The sequence below is a fragment of the Rhineura floridana genome, chromosome 1, assembly GCF_030035675.1.
Source record: "Rhineura floridana isolate rRhiFlo1 chromosome 1, rRhiFlo1.hap2, whole genome shotgun sequence".
Classification (NCBI taxonomy): Eukaryota; Metazoa; Chordata; class Lepidosauria; order Squamata; family Rhineuridae; genus Rhineura; species Rhineura floridana.
In genome coordinates, this window is record NC_084480.1 from 262,964,552 (window position 1) to 262,980,731 (window position 16,180).

The 16,180-nt window shown below is 40.0% G+C and overlaps 1 protein-coding gene across 1 annotated transcript in view; it reads left to right on the forward strand.

Annotated features, from left to right (window-relative positions):
* The window catches only part of RAB2A (RAB2A, member RAS oncogene family), a 45,164-nt gene extending 40,132 nt beyond the window's left edge, over window positions 1-5,032 (forward strand). Inside the window, exon 8 of the mRNA XM_061599649.1 lies at window positions 3,882-5,032. Within this exon, the coding sequence (XP_061455633.1) occupies window positions 3,882-3,977 (96 nt within the window). The 3' untranslated portion in view covers window positions 3,978-5,032. The remainder of the gene's footprint in view (window positions 1-3,881) is intronic.
* Window positions 5,033-16,180: the final 11,148 nt, after the last annotated feature.

The following is a 16,180-nucleotide window of genomic DNA, read 5'->3' on the forward strand; positions in this document are numbered from 1 at the left end:
GGAGACAGAATAAGTACTAAAAGACTAGCATGAAATATTACTATATTTATGATTTAATGTGTGATCTTATGTGTAATTACAGCTGAACAAAGCCCACTGAACTTCGTAGCTTTTTCTTCCAAGTCAGTATGCATAAAACTCAGCTGTTAAATGGCTAAATTCTATATACAAGGAATTTGTAATCTCTATTTTTTCTTATTCTGAGAAATTGGACAGCTGTGTTTCAAATAGATGTACGTACCATCCATGGGCGGTATTCTACTAATGCATCCCATCAGTGCAAAGATTATAGGGCAACAGGACTCCCCCCCCCCCATATATGCCCTGTGCCCTCCCCAAATCTGCTCCGGAGTGTTGGACAACCCCTAGAGCAGATTTAGGGGGTGCATGGGGGAGGAGAGGGGGAGAATCCTATTGTGCTGGCAGTAGTCCTTGTGCTGACAGGACACCGACTTAGCGCTACCTTGGATACCCCATGTCTGCACATTCTTCAGCTGATGAGTGTCATATTGATGTATGCTGAGATCTCTGTGGTAGTCCTTTAAAATCTCATAGTCTACTTCACGGGTTCATTAATTGGGGAACCAGTGGCTAGAATCCAAAGGACCGTAGACACTTCATTTCTTGCATCCGAGGGAGCTTTGAGCATGTTTCTTCAACACCAGACCTATGCGATATTGCAAACCTCTTTTGAAATTGAGAATTTCAAAAGTAGTTAGTGATAAGGTATGGGATCTGTTGCTTAAAGAAGAAAAAGTAAAATCCTATTAGACATGCCCAATCTTTGGACATGCCTGAAGTAGCTCTTTAAATCCTGGGTATTACAATTTATTCAAAGTTTACAGTGATACTCATGATTTCTAGAAAGGCCTCTGTGCTCTTGTTCTCCCATTTTTAAGAATAGCACAGATTTCAGAATAGCTTATACATCCTGAAGTACCTGGTTTTTAACTTTTAGGACATAGTCGTGCCATGATGGTTGAACAAAATTAAACACATAATGATATATCTGGCTAAGTCATACTTGGAGTAAACCTGTTGAAATAAATGGACTTTAAGTCCATTGATTTTAGTGGATCTAGTTGGAGTATGGCATAGTCAGATACAGCCCTTAGCATAATAAAATGTATCATGCCTACTATTGCCTTTTGGCCTTTTATTTGGCAAATAGCTGCGATGAAATAGAATGCCTGTCTTTCATACCTTTTAGATACTAACTGTCCGATATGGCCTCTTTCAGTGTTTAAGACTTACATTCTGTTGAAATATGTTTGCCTAGTAAAATACTTTGCATTACACAATTCGCATCTCTAGCAAAATTGTCCAAATAGCTCAGCATTTGGAGATTCTGGTATGGCCCTGCAGCAGTCCATCCCCTTCATTTATAACTCTGTAGAAAGATGCAACCGCTTTGCGGGGTTGTTCTCAAGTTTTTCTTCTTGTCTTTTTCTTTGGTTCTTCTGAAGACTCTAAATGTTGGGAAACTAGAGAGTTAAGGCAAAAGATAGTAAAGCATGAATTTCACTTGGGTTGCAGTTCTGAAATTGTGCAGGATTTTCATGTTACTTTTAAAATTATTTTTCATAAGATGCCTTATTGGTTTTCTATGGTAATTATCAGTCTTCAGTGGTGGATATTTAAGTTAAATATGCCCTCATTAATTGAGAAATGGCCCTCCGTGGCGCAGAGTGGTAAGTGGCGGTAACGCAGCCGAAGCTCTGCTCACGGCCGGAGTTCAATTCCAATAGAAGGAGGAAGTCGAATCTCCGGTAAAAGGGGTCGAGGTCCACTCAGCCTTCCATCCATCCGTGGTTGGTAAAATGAGTACCCGGCATGTGCTGGGGGGTAAAGAAAGGCCAGGGAAGGAACTGGCAATCCCACCCCATATATACGGTCTGCCTAGTAAATGACGCAAAACGTCACCCTAAGAGTCGGAAACGACTCGCACTATAAGCGCGGGGACACCTTTACCTTTACTTTTTAGTTGAGAAATTATATTTACTATCTATTGAAAACTGAAAACTGAGGGTTGTTTACCCCACATATTAAAGGAAGACCCAAATATGATATTCAGGTCATAAAAGTGATGAGGCGAAATCACTTTGTTAAAAAGTAACCAAAATTCATATTAGGACAGTACCTTTTAGGCCAACCAAAATATCACAAAATAGTGTGCAAGTTTTCAAGTACTCCAGAAATCTTCATCAGGCCAGATGGTAAACTGAGCAATGGGTGGGGTAGGTGGGAGAAAAAACCTTTTTGGCTCCTCAACAGATGCAGGCTCCATGGCTTCAACATTAGCGAAACAACAGATTAATATTTAATATAGTTAACACAGATTTTGCAATTTTCTTACGGGCCAAAATGGCTACCTTTATTTAGAGTACCCAAATAAGTTTTACTGCTCAAGTTGTTTGACACAATAACACTTTCTGGAAACAAAGCTTCTGTAGAACAAATATTGCATCTTTGCAAGTTATATTATCCATGAATATTGTTTTGTATTAGTTCTATCTCACCTCTTCTGCGTATGAGAAGGGCTTCTCCATAAGAGGATATATAACCTTCCCATGCTCATGCTGGACATGTGTTGCTGTGCCAGTTTACAGGGCTTGTAGAACTGCAGGGCCCTGGATGCATGCAAATGAGGTGTCGCAAGGTCTTGGATTATCACAAATGGTGGTATGCCTAGCACAACACCAGCATGGGAAGGGGAGGGTTATGCTATATACTATAAAGAGTGCATATCCCCTTATTTTCTTTAGTACCGTTGTTTGTACCTCATGATACTAACTCAAGCTTATCTAATAACTTTAAACCAGATGTCCTTTTGTTAGCAATGGATAGCATATATACTGCACAGTAATTGTGGGCTCTGAAAAAGCATGCTTGTTGTATCTGTCGAGTTTCATATAGAATCTGACTGCTTTACTGTGCCTTATGGAGATTTGATTGCAGTATGCTGTCAAGAGCCAACAGTGCATGCTATTTACTTGGCTTGGTGCCAAGTCTGGCTCCTTGATTCCTCAAGAAGTTGTTACCAGCCCTGAGGGGGCAAAACCAATGAGCCATAGGGCATGCTTTTTATTAAAGAGGAGTCAAAGAGTGAAAAGAAACCACATCAGCTGCTGTCAATACTGAGCTAGTGCCAGAAACCCCAAGGCTACTACTGTTGCAGAACAACTGCCAAGCACTATAAATCTGAGATTTACTGTGACGCAAAGTTTCCTTAAGAGCTTAATTTCTGAAGCTACTGTATTACTTTATTGAAAGTGCTGTATTTTTAGGTAAAATCCACTTGAGGGACTGAGGGTTAAGATATAAGTGTAAGTTTGATGAATGAAAGAACTACTCTGTGTGTGGTTTTTGGCAACTTGCCATGTCTTTGGGGATCATAGAAATTATTGATGACACAGAACACTTGTATGCCCTTAGTCTGTACAGCTGACTCAACATAGAAGGAAATACAGCCAAGAAAAGAAAAGGTTTTGCTGTACGAGACCAGAAGAAACCGTAACTTCCTTTTTCTCTTGCTAGGAGTAAATGCTTATTGGGAATATTAAGGATTTCTACCTTTATGAAACAGTTGGAAAACCTTTTGTGTATAGGTTTTGCCTATTCTGTATACATTAGTAGTGGCAATGATAGATGTACAGAAATGATGAAAAATTGAAATAATATATCCTTTTCTTGATTTTGTTTCCTTAATTGTTATCAGACAGCGTTTTTACCAGGATTTCCCCCCACAGCTTGATCATCATGAAAATGAGACAATAAGCTTAGATATTCATAAATTAGAAATAGATTAACTACTTTCAAATGTTGTAGCATGTGGCAGTGTTCCAAAAATACTAATGTGCATTCAACTTTTATTATTTCAGGCAAACGGTATTAAAATTGGTCCTCAGCACGCTGCTACTAATGCAACACTTGCAGGCAATCAGGGAGGACAACAGGCTGGTGGAGGCTGCTGTTGAACCTATTTTTACTTCTAGCTGCCTGATGGGGCCTACTAACTTGTTTCACCCTCCCCTCGCTCAATTTCAACTACGACATGAAATTATTGTAAGATGGCATCATGTTGCAGAAGACTTTATTCTTCAAATTCTTGTACAACTTTGAATAAATGGTTAATGTTCACTTAAAGACAGGTTTTGGAGATTGTATTCATATCTATATTTCCATTTGATTTCTAATTCAATTGATGTGATTATTTTTTGTTAAATGTTGTCTTGTGCCCTTGACTACGAACTGTATTAAACACTACAAAGTCATCTGAGTATTTTAATCAGTTTGTGTAGTTAGGTTGCCCAACTACAGTGGCTACCTAATGTTTAATATTGTACAACTGTCTTCAATTTTTGTCCATTTTCAAGCCTCTAAAGAAAAACAGAAGGACTCTTTTTTCTGTATTTATCATTTACTTTCTGTATATATAGTTTAATAACCTGCTTGGGTGTATTTGCCAAGCTATAATTCTTTAATGCATTTGCATAAATTCTATACGTTTAGAGCTTGGAACTACAGAAGCATTATTAGAAATTTGCTTAGATGCTGAATTTTAAACCTTATTGACATTGTTAGCATGTTTGTCCTTTTTGTCATTATCCTAGAGTAAAAAAAAATGCTTTATGTATATTACTGGAAGCTATCTATGCGTTACCTATTTTAATGCCAAGTGTTTGCTATTTGCTCACAACTTCCACAGCACCTCTTCAGAAATGGATTAGCTGTTTGCCTTAATTATGCAGGTTAAAACATATTATAATGAATGAAAAATACAGGAAGCATTGAAACTCATAAAATGGCACATTATGAAGACTTTAATATTTCTTAAAACTTTATTTGCCTCTTCATTTCTAGGTATATTTTCATCAAGGACAGTTTTTCAACTTAGATGTACAGTGACTGTGTAAAGTTGATTTGGTTTTTTCTTTTTTTGGTGACAACTTGTAATCTTAATATGGTAAGCATCTTGTCTCTTGTAAAGGGGGTGTGACAATAAAACTGCCAGATTGAAAATCCTGATAAAGGCCAAACTTGGAAATGCTTTAATAATGTACTCCATATGATGATCTTACTTTCATTTTCCCCATGCTTCTAATACAAATTCTAATACTTAATTCTAATTAAGACAATAATGCTGGGGGGGAAAAAGAAGGGAGTAGAAAAAGAGGAAGACCAAACAAGAGATGGATTGATTCCATAAAGGAAACCACAGACCTGAACTTACAAGATCTGAACAGGGTGGTTCATGACAGATGCTCTTGGAGGTCACTGATTCATAGGGTTGCCGTAAGTCGGAATCGATTTGAACATAACAACAACATGCTTCTAATGAAATAGTATACATCACTGTAAAATTCCTGTTCAATTATATATTTCAAGTAGAAAATATTAATGAGACTGTTTTACTAGAGTATTGTTTCTTGAACCTAACTTGTATTGTATTCCTAGAGGTTAAAGTATGTCTTCATGGATATGTTCAAAGGAATGACAATTCTTGCTTTTCCATTTTTAGGTTGTCTTGGTGGGCATACAGTAGCTGAAGAATGCATTTGGAATTATTCAGTTATTTGTTACATTTGTATCTCATCCCTTCCTCTGAGTTTAGAACAGCACTTGAGCTTCATAACACACATGAGGTAGATTGATCTAAGAGATGGTGGCTGGCCCTTACTCAGTAAAGGAGCCAATAACTATTTCTTGACAGATAAAATAAGGCTTTCCCTTTTGATGACTGCTGCTGCTAACTAGTTCATACATTTAAAAAAGGATTTCTTCCCTCGCTTTCCCCCCCCCAATGGTTCTTTAACAATGGACTGCCTTCAAGTCGATTCCAACTTATGGTGACCCTATGAATAGGGTTTTCATGGTAAGAGGTATTCAGAGGGGATTTACCATTGCCTTCCTTTGAGGCTGAGAAGGCAGTAACTGGCCCAAAGTCACCCAGTGAGCTTCATGGCTGTGTGGGGATTCGACCCTGGTCTCCCTGGTCATAGCCCAACACTCTAACCACTACGCCACTCTCTCTTTAACAAAGTGAGGATTTATTAAGCAATTGTCTTTAAGTTTCAGTCTACCTATTTAGAGTTGTGTAGATATTTTTTCAGTTTGTGCTTCTTCGTCTTCCATGTAATATTTTAAGATTGCTTTGTACAATAGCATGGTTATGGATTTTAGTTCTTATGATATTCTTCACTTTAAAACTACCTTACATATAATTAAGGTCCAGTTCTTATCTAATCTTGTAAAACCCACTTTTCCTTGCATAATAATACAACTGCACAATTTACATTAATTGGGAGTATGTGTATACCCTTTCATAGTCTGTACAGTGTACACAATCAGTTGAGCATTTACTTATTTAAAACAGTTTTTACTCTGCTCTTCAGCTGAAAAGGTTCCCAGGATGGCTTCAATACAATCTATTCATTGGAAAGCCCTTCAGCCAATAGATTTTGAGGTGGTGAACAAGAATAAATAATTTCTGTCATAAATACTAACATATACAGTAAAACCATAACATGCACAATAATATGAGGCAGCTAAAAACATAGCAGCCTGAGTCACACAAAATGCCTCGGAAAATATAGGTCAAGACAAATGTAATGTAGACACCAGGTGTACCTATTTACGTAGTACATTTCATCACGATGGAACCAATGCTAAAAAAACCCTCTGTTGCATCGTATATTTCCAGAAAGAAGGTATTTTAACAAGATTTCAGTAGAAGATCTCTATGTGTGTAGACTTATATGGAAGATGCCTCCTTCAAGTATTTCCCAGGCTGCTTAGAACATTACAGGGAAGTACTACGACCTTGAGTTAAGTCTGGAAGGGAAAGACTGCCAGTCCAGTTCATTAAAGTTGAGTTTAATATGAGCAATCAGAACATTTTAGATCCTTACACGTCATTCATCAGGATGACAAGGCTTGTTTCTCTGCCAAACTAGGCCTGAGTTCAGAATGAAATGGGTCTAGATAATCTGTTTCATAAAATAAAAAAAACCTCAGGGATTGGACAGCCACCATTCTGCCTTACACTAGGGATGTGTACCAACCACGCAACAGTCTCATTCAGTCCAATGCTCTGTGGAGGCTGCCTAATATGGTTTGAGTCTGAATCCCAATTCAGAAAACCAACATTTCTGCCTGTCCCATTAACTATTACGAGGAAATAAAAAAGTGCTTTAACTTTTGTTCCTTTTGACAGAATTTGTTGAAATTTGCAGGCGTGGTACCCTTCAGGGGATGAACCATGCCAAATTTGAGAAAGAGAGCTCCAGTGGCTTACCTGCAAGGATAACATTTACAGTTTTGGGGAGGTTAATCTCCCTTATTATTTGATTGTGAACAATTTGTATGAAGATATACATGGGATGTGTCCCTAGGTAAGGAACCTGCCAAATTACAGACAAATTGGTCCCACAGAGGTTTGTGCTAGATGCCTATAAAGATGAATTTTTGGAGGAGAACTATGATTTGCTTCCTTCCGGTGGTTTTGTGGGCAACAATATTATTATACAAAAGCCCCTGCCTTCTGAAGATATGGCAAAGGACCTATGACAAATGAAAAAAGCTTCAGGCACAAGTTCAGCTCAGTTGTCACTAAAAGTCACAGAAACTTAAGTACAATGCTGATTTCACAGGAGTGGAAACTGGTAAAAAGGCAGAAGGACTTGAATATCCAGCATTTTCAAAGCAAACATTACTAGCAGAACCAGAGAAGAGCACAAAACAGACAGAAACATTATTTCAACATCTCTTCCCCAAGCCATGGTGGAAAACATTGGCAAAATCATTCCTTTTGATGAGTTCATCCTGTTCCCACCCTGGTGTATTTGCAACTGGGTAACAATTATTACAATCTCTTGGCTAAAGAGGATTTGGGATTATGCCTCCTTCAAGGTGGTGAAAGCCATCTCTACTTGCAAGTAAATGATCCTCTCCCAAATCACAATCGGTCTCTGGCTTTCTGTAATTGGCCAGCAAAAATTACAGTCCCTGTCTCCACGTTTACAGTGTGGAAAATGTGACAAAATGAAAAAGAGATGAGAAGCAGAGGATGCAGGCATCCATTAAGTGACAATGGCGTCAAAAGGGTCTAGGGAAATCAATGTACCTGGGGCTTTCTAATACAGGTTTGTAAAATACGAATAACAGTCTGTGGAAATCAGCAAAATCCCACAATTTATACTGTCCTGCAAAATATTGTATGGACATGGCCTCAAAAAATAAGTAGAAATTTATAATGCTGATTGAAAATGACTAGCTAATACATCATTGTTCTCAGACTAGTAATCTTGGTTGAGGAACTTCTCATGAAGGTTCAGTTCTGTTACCATCTTGCAGCTGCTTCAATCAGTGGATAATAATTTCATTTTAAAGTTATAGCAAACTAACTTGCTGCAAGGAAGCGACCTTGTTGGCCTTGAAAAATGAATTTCTTGAAGTACTTAAGACACTTTAGTTGTGTAGTGAAATGCTCTATGGTGACTTAAAGTTCTGTGATGTTACACATTTATTGTATGCTTTCTTTTGGGACATAATTCCCCTTTATACATGTTAAGCAGTTGTAAGTCTGACGAATATCAGGAGGTGAGCTAAGCATTTGCTTAAATCACTTTCACTAAAATATTTTTACCTTTCTAATCTTGTTTCCTCCAAGAGTATGAACAACTATATTCATTGTTCTTCCCCGTACCTCTTTTATCCTCACAGCAATTCTGTGAGGTAGGTTAGGGTAAAGATACTAGCTGGCCTAGTGTCACCCACTAAGCCTGCTTGCTAAATGGGGATTAGATCTAGGTCTCCCCAGTCCTAATCTCCAGTTCAACCTGTACACCATGCTACCTGTCAATTGCTGATTAGAAGCTGTAAATAATAATAATAATATACATTCTTGAGCAGTCCTAGCTGATGTAGCTGTATCGTACACAGAGACTTGTAAAATGCTATAGAAAACATTCTAGTATTTATACTTGTGCTTTATGCTTATTCTTTATATTAATCTTGCATTCAGAAAACTTTTTCATTTGAATATTGCACTGTTGTTTCAACATTGTTGAAAAAATGAAATGTACTGCCTTCAAGTAGATTCCGACTTATGGCGACCCTATGAATAGGGTTTTCATGGTAAGCGGTATTCAGAGGGGGTTTACCATTGCCTTCCTCTGAGGCTGAGAGGCAGTGACTGGCCCAAGGTCACCCAGTGAGCTTCATGACTGTGTGGGGATTCGACCCTGGTCTCCCAGGTCATAGTCCAACACTCTAACCGCTACACCACACTGGTATATCATTTGCTTTGGATGGTGCTACAGATTCCTGTATTCTTATTGGATATACTCGTTCTGCAGAAGTGAAGGAAAGGTCTTGCAGAATACTGACAATATACATTTATTACACAGGCTTTAAACCCTGATAATGTTCATAGGTTTCTTGAAACTTGGAAGAAAAGCTTCATAGGTCCATGAGACACACATTCTGTCTTGTCTGGGTTCATACAACCCTGTCCTGGTTCATAGCTTATCTGTTGCAAATTCATGACAAAGCGTAACGTTCAAATCATTGTTTCTCACCATATAGTCATTCTTTTTCTGTCCTTTTCCTTCAAATCAAAACAGATATCTTGGAAGAGCTGCTTTCCCATTAAGAAACTTTGTAGGTGCTGAAAATTCTTTTGGATGCAAAGAGAACTTTGATATGATACTGTATGCAAGACCCCCTATGCACATAGGTGGCCATTCCCACAGTAAGATAGTGTGGTACTTAATTATGAGAGTTAAATCAATCTGTTCTCTATTAATTTTAAAGTTTGTATAGAAGTGGGTGCTGTAGATCTGATAACCACTAGGAAAACTGAAGCTTTGTAGGAAGAGACCCTAGCAGTGAGAGAGACATTTTTCTTTAGTTGTAACAGAGGTCCAAAGTTGCCATTTACAGACAGATCCTATGCATTTTACAAAAAGGATGAGAACCTGTGGCCTTTCAGTGTTGCTGCACTACAATCCGTGACCATTTGCCATGCTGGCTACTTGATGGAAGTTGGAAGCCAACAACATCTAGAGGGTCACAGATTCTCTATCCCATGGCTTTAAAGTTCAATGGGATTTTGGATTCCTACACTGAGCAAAGGGTTGGACTCGATGGCCTTATAGGCACCTTCCAACCTTATGATTCTTCTCAAGTTAACATAAACATAAGAACATAAGAGCCTGCTGGATCAGGCCAGTGGCCCATCTAGTCCAGCATCCTGTTCTCACAGTGGCCAACCAGGTGCTTGGGGGAAGCCCGCAAGCAGGACCTGAGTGCAAGAACACTCTCCCCTCCTGAGGCTTCCGGCAACTGGTCTTCAGAAGCATGCTGCCTCTGACTAGAGTGGCAAAGCACAGCCATCATGGCTAGTAGCCATTGATAGCTCCATCCTCCATGAATTTGTCTAATCTTTTAAAGCCATCCAAGCTGGTGGCCATTACTGCATCTTGTGGGAGCAAATTCCATAGTTTAATTATGCGCTGAGTAAAGAAGTACTTCCTTTTGTCTGTCCTGAATCTTCCAACATTCAGCTTCATTGAATGTCCACGAATTCTAGTATTATGAGAGAGGGAGAAGAACTTTTCTCTATCCACTTTCTCAATGCCATGCATAATTTTATACACTTCTGTCATGTCTCCTCTGACCCGCCTTTTCTCTAAACTAAAAAGCCCCAAATGCTGCAACCTTTCCTCGTAAGGGAGTTGCTCCATCCCCTTGATCATTCTGGTTGCCCTCTTCTGAACCTTTTCCAACTCTAGAATATCCTTTTTGAGATGAGGCGACCAGATCTGTACACAGTATTCCAAATGCGGCCGCACCATAGATTTATACAACGGCATTATGATATCGACTTTTATTTTCAATACCTTTCCTAATTATCGCTAGCATGGAATTTGCCTTTTTCACAGCTGCCGCACACTGGGTCAACATTTTCATTGTGCTGCCGACTACAACCCCGAGGTCTCTCTCCTGGTCGGTCACCGCCAGTTCAGACCCCATGAGCGTATATGTGAAATTAAGAATTTTTGCTCCAATATGCATAATTTTACACTTGTGTATATTGAATTGCATTTGCCATTTTTCCACCCATTCACTCAGTTTGGAGAGGTCTTTTTGGAGCTCTTCACAATCCCTTTTTGTTTTAACAACCCTGAACAATTTAGTGTCGTCAGCAAACTTGGCCACTTCACTGCTCACTCCTAATTCTAGGTCATTAATGAACAAGTCGAAAAGTACAGGTCCCAATACTGATCCTTGAGGGACTCCACTTTCTACAGTCCTCCATTGGGAGAACTGTCTGTTTATTCCTACTCTCTGCTTTCTGCTTCTTAACCGATTTCTTATCCACAACAGGACCTCTTCTCTTATTCCATGACTGCTAAGCTTCCTCAGAAGTCTTTGGTGAGGTACCTTGTCAAACGCTTTTTGAAAGTCTAAGTACACTATGTCCACTGGATCACCTCTATCTATATGCTTGTTGACACTCTCAAAGAATTCTAATAGGTTACTGAGACAGGACTTTCCCTTGCAGAAGCCATGCTGGCTCTGCTTCAGCAAGGCTTGTTCTTCTATGTGCTTAGTTAATCTAGCTTTAATCATACTTTCTACCAGTTTTCCAGGGACAGAAGTTAAGTTAACTGGCCTGTAATTTCTGAGATCCCCTCTGGATCCCTTTTTGAATATTGGCGTTACATTTGCCACTTTCCAGTCCTCAGGCACGGGGGAGGACCCAAGGGAGAAGTTACATATTTTAGTTAGCAGATCAGCAATTTCACATTTGAGTTCTTTGAAAACTCTTGGGTGGATGCCATCCGGGCCTGGTGATTTGTCAGTTTTTGTATTGTCCATTAAGCCTAGAACTTCCTCTCTCGTTACCACTATTTGTCTCAGTTCCTCAGAATCCCTTCCTGCAAATGTTAGTTCAGGTTCAGGGATCTGCCCTATATCTTCCACTGTGAAGACAGATGCAAAGAAGTTACAGCAGAATTCTGTGTGTGTCTACTCAGACATAAGTTCCATTAATTTCAATCCTGTTTACTCCCAGGTAAGTGGTTTAGGATTACAGTCTAAGTGTCCTTAGTTATATATTTTATCATTTTTACATGTTTGTTGAAATATTTCCCATCTTTCTATCTCGACATGGAGCAATCTAGGTAGTTTAAAAACAACCCCTTAAAACTAAACCACAAATTATACAGAAAGTATGCTTTTTTGGAACAGATAGAATTGCGTAATATTCTTACATACAAAAAACATAATTAACTGCACATACTGGTAATCTCTTCCAAGAGGAATACCTATGTTCCTGTACAGCTCCATTCTCACTGGTTGAGGTACAGAGTTTCTTTTTTACTAACTGTTGTAACCTTGTTAATAGTATACCATACTAATTTTGTTTTATTATGCCACTAAGTCTCAGTCTGTAAATAATCCATGTCAGTACTATGTAAGTAGCCGACGAAATGTCTTTACTAGGTTTGCTGCGCATGAAAGAAACCACATCATTTGGTAATAAAAACTACTAACAGACTCTTAACAAAGCCAAGACCATGACATAAAGCAGCATGTTATGGATCTATCACTTCTGTTCTTGGGACAGATTTTATTATTTTTGGAACTATTACAAGCCCTGTGTTAAATATTGTGGATGATAAGAGGAAACAGACTCTTGGCAAATGTGGAAAACCAATTACAGTATATTACCCTACTCAGGCTACAGTAAAGGAGGTTCTGAGCCAGAGGTTTATTCCCTGCATGCTTTAGCAGCTGAAAAGTTTTCCTACTGTAGGACTGGCTTGAGTTAAAAGCCTATTGCTATGAAAACCTCACGACAGACAGTGCTGACTAGAATGGGTGAAATCGACCTACTAAGTAGGTGTGTAGTTCTGTTAAGGAGTGTTTGATTAAATAAACCTATTCCATATAGATAACGCTCCCTTTGGAAATTAAAGGTGCCCTTTTATACAACCTTCAAAGCCCTCAGCCCTTCCTTGTCTGGGTGAGAACACTAATGAAATTTTACATTATTAAAGTAATAATCAAAAATGGACTTTGAACAGGTTTTTTTTCCAGCAACAACACTACCCAGACAATTGAAACTGGTTTCATGTTTCGTCTGGCTGGCATTGTAAACTTTGGTAGGCAACGGCAGTCATATTAGGAAGCCACTCCCCTTTTTTTTATTAACATCCAAAGCAAGCCTGAATCAAAATGTTATGGAATTTCTGAAATATGTTAGAACTAGTGACAGAGAAGAACATGGAAATGGGAGAGTACAGAATACATGTTCCCCCAGTTCAGAATTCCATGCCATGCTACAAGCAGAGTCCAGGTCCCACCAGGTCTTGTAATGCACTGGCAGCTGCTGCCAGCAAACCTTTTTCTGTCAGTTCGCTTTGCACTCTTCCCAAGCATACGCACCATTTCAAAGAGAGGGGGAAACCAACCAGTCACAGGAAAGGCCCGTTATGGAGAGTAGACTTGTATAATTATAGTCCTAATCCCTAAATGCCCTAGTCATTCAGGAGTATTGTTTTTGATGGGTCTGAGTGAGATGTATCATTTTCTAAACGTCTTGATTTAATGTTCATAAACATGCAGGGCAGTTAAAGACGAGGCCTGCAAAATCTCTCTTGCTACTAGTGAGCTATACCTGCTCATGGTTCCTCTTGGTGTCATAGAGGAAGGAATGCCTTATATTGAGGCTGCTGCCAGGTAAGTGAACAGGAGTTGAGCTGGCAGGTTTTAATTTAATTTCTGAAGTGAGTATTGGGGGGGGGGATCCAGTTCTTTCCCATTTTCTTTTCATAGCTTAATAATAAATAATAATAAAATTTAATTTTTGTGTCTCCTATCTGGCCGAAGCCACTCTAGGCGACGTACACATTAAAATTCAATAAAATACAATATAATACAAAATAGAATACAATGCAGTCAACACTAATACAGCAGTATAAAACCATGTAGGGCAACCAATAAACAATTATAAAACAATTACAGAAAAATTAGCCCACCCCGGAAATCCCGAAGGCCTGTCCAAAGAGCCAAGTTTTTAAGGCTCGGCGAAATGTATCCAGGGAAGGGGCATGGCGAAGATCAAACGGGAGGGAGTTCCAGAGAGTGGGGGCCGCCACTGAAAATGCCCTCTCTCTAGTCCCCACCAACCTAGCTGTTTTCGTTGGTGGGACTGAGAGAAGGCCCTGCGTGGCTGATCTAGTCGGGCGGCTTAATTGGTGGTACTGGAGGCGCTACTTCAGGTAAGCTGGGCCGAGACCGTATAGGGATTTAAAGGTTAACACCAACACCTTGAATTGGGACCGGAAAACAACTGGAAGCCAATGTAGATGAAATAACACTGGCGTGATGTGATCACAGCGGCGGCTGTTTGTAAGCAAACAAGCCGCCGCATTCTGCACCAGTTGTAGTTTCCGGACCATTTTCAAGGGTAACCCCACGTAGAGCGCATTGCAGTAGTCTAATCGAGAGGTGACCAGGGCATGTACTACCAGTGGGAGCTGATGAATAGGGAGGTAGGGTTGCAGCCTCCGTATGAGGGGCAGTTGATACCAAGCTGCCCGGCTCACTGCCGAAATCTGAGCCTCCATGGACAGCCTGGAATCAAGAACAACCCCGAGGCTGCGGACCTGATCCTTCAGGGGTAGACTCACCCCATTAAGCTTCAGGTCAACAACACCCAACCCTCCCCTGTCACCCACAAGTAGCACCTCGGTCTTATCAGGATTGAGCTTCAGCCTGTTCCTTCCCATCCACCCACTCACGGATTCCAGGCACTTGGACAAGGTCTCCACAGCCAACTCCGGTGAGGATTTAAAAGAGAGATAGAGCTGTGTGTCATCGGCATATTGGTGACACCGCAGCCCAAAACTCCTGATGATAGCTCCCAGCGGTTTTATATAGATGTTAAATAGCATGGGAGAGAGGATAGAACCCTGTGGCACTCCACAAGTGAGGGGCCAAGGGTCTGAAACCTCATCCCGCAATGCTACCTGTTGATGCCTGTCAGAGAGAAAGGAACGGAACCTTGGTTCACCCAGCCTAATTCTAAATGGAAGTTTGCTTGTTACTACTTATGTCCAGTCTACACCCCTTGTTTTTGCACATCAGCTACTTGCTGACACTCAGTGGGCTCTCCATTTGCACTGTGCCTGACATAAAGGATTAATTCTGCATCGTAGAATAATTACTTGTGTGGCTGACAAAACATAACAGATAATTGTGAAGGGATATCAATAGTAGCTACTCAGAACTTATTTTCAATATAAAGTACCCATCCACCTACCCACACACCATTACTTCTGCTTTTACAGAACTACAGAAATTACCTTAGGCTCAGGCTTTGGTGATCTCCCATGCACATGAATTCTGTGGTCATGGAACCACCACTGCAAGTGCCTCTGGACATGAGCTGCAAGAAAAGATGTGTTGGGTCCAAGTCACTGAAAGACTATAGATTAGAACAGCCCGCAAAGCATTGGTGAGATGTGCTAGGTGGACACATATCTTTTACTCTTTTTTTTTTTTTTGCTCCATGTGAAGAGCTGTGTGTAACTCAAAAGGTTGTCTTCCACATGTTAAATCTTAGTAGGTCTGATAAAGATGTCTTGCTTTATAAAATGTGGGGAGGGGGGGGAGAAAGCAAGTGAACAGTTTCACACAGGCACAGAAGGTCCCACACTTTAGTACACAACAAGACATCTAACAGTAATAATAATATTCAAACTCCCAATATTGCACTACTCATACACAGCCTGCAATTCATAGCATCTGCCTCCTGTGCTGTTGATTGTTGACAATACTTTTTGTACCCTTCCACCTCTTCCATTGTGAGTACAAAAGAATCAAACTGTGTTAGGTCATCTTGAATCTGCAGCATAAACCAGACAGTGCCCCCCAGAAATATTCCACATACACGGTATCAACAATTCTTGCATTCTGTTAATTTAACACACAGTAACTATAATCTGATTTTACAATAATGTAGATGAGTAAATTCCGTTTAGGGCAGGAGTGGCCAACTTGTGGCCCTCCAGAAGTTTATGGACTACAACCCCCATGTTCCCTGTCTATCCGCCATGCTGGCTGGGGCTGATGGGAGTTGTAGTCCAGGAACATCGGCTGGGGC